General features: G+C 42.7%; 1 protein-coding gene across 1 annotated transcript; it reads right to left on the reverse strand.

Annotated features, from left to right (window-relative positions):
- Nucleotides 1–4,593: 4,593 nt before the first annotated feature.
- On the reverse strand, nucleotides 4,594–6,941 carry LOC108783318 (CCAAT/enhancer-binding protein). The gene has a single exon (XM_018551863.1). The coding sequence runs from the start codon at nucleotides 6,331–6,333 to the stop codon at nucleotides 5,278–5,280; it is 1,056 nt and encodes a 351-aa protein (XP_018407365.1). The 5' UTR covers nucleotides 6,334–6,941; the 3' UTR covers nucleotides 4,594–5,277.
- Nucleotides 6,942–7,309: the final 368 nt, after the last annotated feature.

Genomic DNA, 7,309 nt, shown 5'->3' on the forward strand with positions numbered 1-7,309 from the left:
CATAAATAAAGCCTTTGAAGTGGAGCAAAAATGCATTGAGAACGAATCGTATTCTCAGCGAAGAATATTGATGGTAGAAAATGCTGACTAAAGTTAATGCACTTATGTGCTACATCGTGATGGCGTTTTAAATGTTTCTTAATGTCAATTGATAGATTAAATTCTCATCTAAAATCAATTATAATATCGGAAAATGTGTGCATATTAGATTCTACGGATGCTAACTTCGTATAAACTAGGTTGAAACTAGATTAAAGTGAATTGTTTATCTACGTGCACCATCTTTGGACTTTAAACTGTATATTGACAGAGCTTTTAGAAGGAAGCATTTATTTAAGAAAGTCATCGAAGTTATTAAAAAATGCAGATATATTATAGTCAAGAGATACTTTTCAAAAGCTATATCGGATCGATGATACATTGCAAAGAAACTGAACTACATTTAAAAATGATCTATGTGGACAATTTTTTGTTGTTTTTTATAATTATTGTAATTTAATTTGAACACTTCATATTTTGAAATTTTAAAGATATAATGTTATATTTCGCACACATTAAGTGTTTTCTTTGAAATAACACCTCATAAAATTAATGTTATGCCAGCTATTTTAATAATTGTAACAAAAAGATTATTACAAGAGATATTGAAAGATTTATCTATCCAACTCATAATCTTATTAATCAAACACGTGCCTGTGACTAAAATCTATGCATGTTAGTGGTATTTAAAAAGTAATTTATGATTGGTTTGGTGTAAGGGGATTAGATTACTTGGAATTGTGTTTAGATACAGATATACATTTAGTATTCTTACGCGTGCGAAACAAAGGTAAAATTATAATAATTCCACTAGATGCGTGTTTAATATAATTTATAGAGGAATGTTATTATGGAGTAGTACTTACTTATTACAGTCGCGTTACATGATCTGTTATTTAATTGCCAGCATTGCCATCAATTTAAAAATTATCCAAAAATCCTACAAAGTTAATTATGTAATAGTTTATGTGTTAATGTAAATTTTGTTTAAAAAAAATCGAGATCTCTTTTTAAATATCTCTGAAAATATTATACTCTACTATACTACTGCCGTGTTTGCATGTGTGTGTTATGTAAAGTCTCTTCTTTTCTGCTGATGTTAGACATCAGCAGAACAGCTAGACATTATCGAATAATGTATTTCTTACGAAAAGTATTTTTCTTTGCATTGATATTCGCTATTTCCGATTTTTAAGTTGTTCGACGTTTTAAGATCCCGCAGTGCATCGTCCTGAAAATATATGTATATGTCTTCTTGCATCAATGTCAATTCTAATTCTTGAGAAGTATTCCGTTTCGGTATTTCATTTTTATTCTTCGTACACTCATCTACATATGTATTCTGCGTTGGACAATATGTTGTCGCATGCATACGTACGATAATCTCTGCATTCTATCACGTAGAAATACAATAAATTGTCCGCGAGGATCATCAAATCAAATGCAAGTTTACGCGAAACCGTGTACGATTGAAGCACAACAAAGTCTGAGAAATTTTCTTTTTCCTAGACATTCTTTTCTTTTAAACTTTCAATGTTATGAAAGTTTACTTTATCACTTTTGTGGTTTTATCGTGATTAAGTGAAGAGTAGGTGTTAATTCATTTATCTATCAAACAGTATTTGAAAAATTTACTTCAAGTATTTAGGCATTGTTCATTCAATTTCTCTGTCATTTTTATCAAGGCTCCTGATCATTCATCCACTACTATCACTACTCAGGTTACGATGTCAAAAGTAAGAAAGCACACCAAACATATAATTATATTTCTTAATTTATCTATATTTTAAAATCGGTCTATCGATTGTAATTTATTGTTTTATCGAAACATCTTTCGATACTAATATATTTTCAAGATGTTTTTGTGCGTATCTTATTTTCTTACTTCCGTATCACAATATGGGATAGTAGTGGTGAGAGAAAGGGAAATTCGAATTAATTCTCAATTGTTACAGACGAAATATTACACCGTGACATCATTGATTTTGCATCTCGACGTGAAAAACTCGTTTCGCCAATTACGCCACGCGGACGTTGCGCTTCCTCGTGTGCCTTGTCGCGTACGTTTGTGTGCGTGTGATTCGAGCGCGGGCACGTGCGCTCGCGCGTACACGCGTGGAACGCGCCGTATCCTGTTCCGCGGGGCTCGCTACAACGCGCGTCACGCTCGTCACAATGGTGCTAATCTATTTAATCTGACTAACAACAAACTTATCTCGTGACTCACTCGCCGCGATGGATTCGCGCGCCATTACTCCGATCGCTTTCCATACGCGCGTTCTGTATTAAGGTGCGAATGTCGATAAATTTTTCCAGCAGATCAATGGCTGACTATTTTTTGCTACGGTCATGGAAATATCCCTTCAATGGGACTCGCCTTGACCGTACATGACGTCGTTAATCTCAGGTCAGAACGTTATCGTATGATGATAACGAGTATGAGTCTGTTTCCTTATCTAGTGATACTTTTGAGGTTTGAATCTTATTCTTTCAGACACCTGAGTAAGCTAGTTAATTTCACACATTTTTATGTCAATTTATAATACAATTTTTTTCTAAACAGCGTAAAGTTGAATAAATATCTTTTTTATTTCCGAATCTTAGAAAATTAAAAGATATAAATATAGACAATTGTGCTAATATAATAATAGTGTAAATGTTCTTTTCCTATATATTTTGAAAAACAATTAATTGGATTTCACGAGGAATCTTCAGAAAATTAAAAGACATAACGTTCTAGTAATTGAACTATAAATAATACGTTTTTTTCTGATGAATGACTAAAATTTGTATTTGTACGTCGAAAAAAGTGTCAGCGTAAATGTATTTATAACAGTAAAGCATGACATGTCGATAATGAAAGAATGGAAAAGTTCTGCATATAGTTCTTTAAATTCCGAGATTACATCGCAGAACGTTATCAGTCGTAGAAAAGCAGCTTTATGCGTCAAAGGCTTAAAGTACGTCATAAGGAATTAAATTGATGAGCCAGAGGGAAGACACAGGGGAAATGCGGGGAAGGTGAGGCGACGCGTAGAGATAAGAAAAGAAACAGAGGTAGACGCGTTATATATATGTTTCATATCAAAATATATTTGTGCATAGACAAGAAGACAACCGTGACAGGTAATTTCGTACCCTAAAGTCATACGTCAGTCATACATCAAGGCACGCGTGCGTAACTTTTTCTCTTTCTCTCTCTCTCTCTCTCTCTCTCTCTCTCTCTCTCTCTCTCTCTCTCTCTCTCATTCACACTAATTGCACGCGGTCGCACGTCTTGGCCTGTAAATAATTAAAAATCGTTCGCAAGTATTCGCGTGCATTCATGTATGATACGTGCGATCATGATGAACCCACGGTGCACACCGGCTGTTGACTGTTGTACACATTACGATGCGTACGAGTTGGCATCGTAAAGATGATGCCACACTTTATGCGACTGCATGCATGCTTGTATAAAACATTCATGTATGATTCTCTTCCGCCTCTCGCTTGATTATCGGTCTCATTCTTGATACTAATAAAATATGCAATTACAACAATTTGTCTCTCCCGACGCATTCGCGCACGCGATGTCACATATACATACGTATAAACGTTATACGGCTCATACACGCACGCACGTATACAATCCGCTCTCGACTTCCCAGTCTTTCCGGCCGTTTCTCTCTCTTTCTCTCTCTCTCTCTCTCTCTCTCTCTCTCTCTCTCTCTCTCTCTCTCTCAGATGCTCTCTCCCTCTTTCTCTCAGTTTTTCCTTTTAACAAAATATATTAGCTTTTTATGTACATACATTTCGAATATAATAATAAAATTAATTAGTACTATAATACAAGAGCGTGGATAAAGTGCTCGGTTTTGTGTTGCTTGGCGCTTCGTCAAATATGACGAGCGCGAAAGCGAATACGTATCGAGAGAAGATGGAGATATCGACTTGTCTCATTGTTGCACTATTGTTGATACGAGCCACGTTGATACATAAATCACCGTGTTTCGATGTGACTTTTTTTTTTAGGTACTTGGTAATTAGAGAATGATAGCCTAAGTTCATTAATTTAACATTAACTAAGAACCGACTCTAAATACAACGCCGTGTATACGTGTCTTTCGCATTGGAGATGTGTTAGGTGTATGTTCGGTTTATGTGTAGTACGAAACATAATAATATACAACTAAAGTGAGAATTCTCTTGCGTGAATCACACCAAGACACGATTTGTTCGAAATGTCGGAGCTAGCCTTCGTATTACGATGATTTTGCCCATCAATAGATTCGAAATCGATGGACCACTCAGTCTTACTTGTATTTAGCCCATAAATAGCCCAAAATAGCATATAACAGTTACAGGTTAAATAGAAGAATGATAGCCCTTACAGAAATTTAGATTAACTACTCATTTGGAAGTATTAAGAGTAATGTTTTAATACTCAAAACAAAGTAAGTTTCAGTATTGAATTGAATTTCTATAAAGGAGGAGTAAGACGCTAAGAAGAAAAATAACACGAAGGAAGATGAAAGAGAAAAAGGAAAATTGGATTGCCTTTCTCGCGTCCTTCGTTGACTCTAAGGCGTCTACGCCTGGAGAGATATCGCAATACGACGGCTCGCTATAGCGGTTCACGCGATTGATTCTTCACGATTTACTCTTTTATTTATTGGTATTCGCCTCCCTTTCGCTTTCTCAGTGTCCGAACGGCACTCTGAAGCGAAGGGATGCACGTCCCGCGAGCAAAGCCACTTCTAACAAAATGCGAAGTTCTTGCATGAACCACGCCGACCGCGGTTTTTTCAGTCATCAAAAGTATAGAATAGCTTGCTCTTCGCGTTCGTCCTCCTTCGCGACTCGCCAATCCCCCCCCCCCCCTCTTTCTTCCTCCACGTTCGCGTCTTCGCGGATCTCAACGCAAACGACGACGACGCACGCACGCATGCACGTGTGTTCGCATCGAGCACTCTGAGCCGAGTGAGATTATAAAGGACGACGTAGAAGATGAAAGGAGAAGGAAAAAGATAGATGAGCAAACGGGAGGGAGGGATGGAGAACGAGGGACGATTTCTCTTCGGAGATGTGCGCGATACTGTGGGGGAGAAGCAGGAGGAAGCGGAAGATGCGACTGACTTCATTTCACAATCGGAGCAGCCTGATGGCCCAAGGACGCGAGTCAACGACGATGTCGTCGGAAGACGATGTCATCTCGAATTGCGTGGCAATGTCCGTGCACTGTTGCTGCTGCTGCTGCTACATAGGTCCAACCGCATGCTGCTGAAACTGATCGAGATGCCTGGAGATCTCGCGGTGCAACTGCTCGGGCACCACGCCAACGGAGCTGAAGAGCGACCTGAGTACATTGAGCTCCTCGTTGAGCAGCTCGATCCGTTTCTTCAGCAAATCGTTATCTTTCACCAGCAGCTTGACCTTCTCCTCGGTTTCACGCGATCGTACCTTCGCCTTCTCGCGGCTCTTCCTCACGGCGATGTTATTTCTCTCCCGCCGTCGCCTGTACTCGTCACTTGCCTTGTCGATAGCCTTGGTTTGTTTTCTGGCGACGTTCGCGGTAGGGTGATGCTGATGGGCCATTACCGGCCCCTTCATGGGGCCACCCCGCGGTGGCGCCTGATGAACCGGCGCACCTGGATGACCGCCCGGTATCGTGGACGGCGTCAAGGTGGTGAAGGTCTGGCCACCATTGGCGAACGGGTTGTTCGTCGTCACCGGGCTGTAACCGGTGGGTGGATACTGAGGGCAGTGGCGTCTGTAGTCCGCTGGGTCCAACGGTTCTTCCTTGATGCTAGGCGACTCCGAACTCGAGCTGTTGCTGTCGCTGCAGCTATTGCTGCTCTGGTGATAGGTCGCTCCGCTATGCACCGGTTGCGGCATGTAAGCGAGCGTCGTGCGGGGATAACCGCCCGTCCTGACGTGTTTCATAGCGTTGTTATTGGGACCGAGCATATCCAGTATATTATCGCTGAATTGGTTATCATCGATCAAATTCTGAAGATCCAGCGAAATTTCTGGAGCATTGAGATCAGTAAGCTCGCCAGCAGCGGCGCAATGCTCGGCGTATTGCTGATGTAAGCTCGCCTTGCTGCCGGAGACCTGCTTCACCACCGCGCTATTTTGTTGCTGATGGTTGTGATTGTGGTTGATCTGCAGCGCGGAATTGTTGTTATTCGCCGCGGCGTTATTGTTCTGATTGCTGGTATTGTTGTTGAGCACCTGGGACTTCTTCAAATCAGCCGTACCCTGGGCCTGGGCCTGATGGGCCGCCGAATCGTACATGACTGGGGACTCCATCGCTCACTCACACATCACAGATGGGAATCCTCTTTCGCGACTTCACCGCGCGACCACCTGTACGTCCGCGTCCGTTTGTCTACGTATACGTAGAAAACGTCCTTGTGTCCGCGCGCGCGTCTCGGTTCTACTTAGTTATATATCTCCCTCTCCTTCGGCCGTCGTAGCGCGTACTACGTCGTCCGAGACGAGCCGGTAGGAGATGAGGAGAGTACTTTCCGGTGAGTATTTATCGTCGTCACGCCGTCACCGCCGTGGACAACAAACGTTTTCCTCGAAAGAGCACGCGTCGCGGTTTTTGACACTGTTCCAAATACTTACTTAATGTTATTCCCCGGATTATATATTCCGAGATTGCGAGGACGACGGTAAGACACGTTGTCCCATCTGACGACGTTGTCTCAACTATTTAACTCTCGTTGTCCGCTTCGCGTCGCAACACGCGTTCGTTCAGTAGTCTCTCTTGACGTCGTTTACTAACGCCTACACGCACCAGCCGTACATTCGCTCGTAGCCTCTCGCACTCGGAATACACACGGAAGGACCGCTATACGTGGAGAGCTCGAGGGTACGGGAACTCGATGCGACAACAACAAACCCACTTGAGAGTTGGCGCGCAACTGAACGCCGCAGCAGCATGTCGCAAGCTTTCAATGTGGCGCACGCCGCGAGCCGCTCCGAGTCCCAATGCGCTTGCGCCCGCGACGTTGCGCTTCCCTCCGCTCGTTCCGCTCCGTACTTTACCTCCTCTCACGAACGGTCCTCTCTCGGAGGGACCGACTGCGGAGCGTCCACCGCGCTCCTCCTCCCATCGCTGCCGCCGCCGCCGTCGCCGTCGCCGTCGCGGCGTTCGCTCACGAGTTAGCTTCCACTTTCCTCCCGCTCCTTGTCCTCCTCTGCGGACCCCATTTTCCCTCTCTCTCTCTCTCTCTCTCTCTCTCTCTCTCTCTCTCTCTCTCTCTCTCCTTCTCTCTCC

Source organism: Cyphomyrmex costatus, unplaced genomic scaffold (assembly GCF_001594065.2).
Source record: "Cyphomyrmex costatus isolate MS0001 unplaced genomic scaffold, Ccosl1.0 scaffold148, whole genome shotgun sequence".
Classification (NCBI taxonomy): domain Eukaryota; kingdom Metazoa; phylum Arthropoda; class Insecta; order Hymenoptera; family Formicidae; genus Cyphomyrmex; species Cyphomyrmex costatus.

What these genes read in the sequence shown, in the direction of transcription:
- LOC108783318 (XM_018551863.1), bottom strand. Translation starts at nt 6,333, where the DNA reads ATGGAGTCCCCAGTCATGTACGATTCGGCGGCCCATCAGGCCCAGGCC.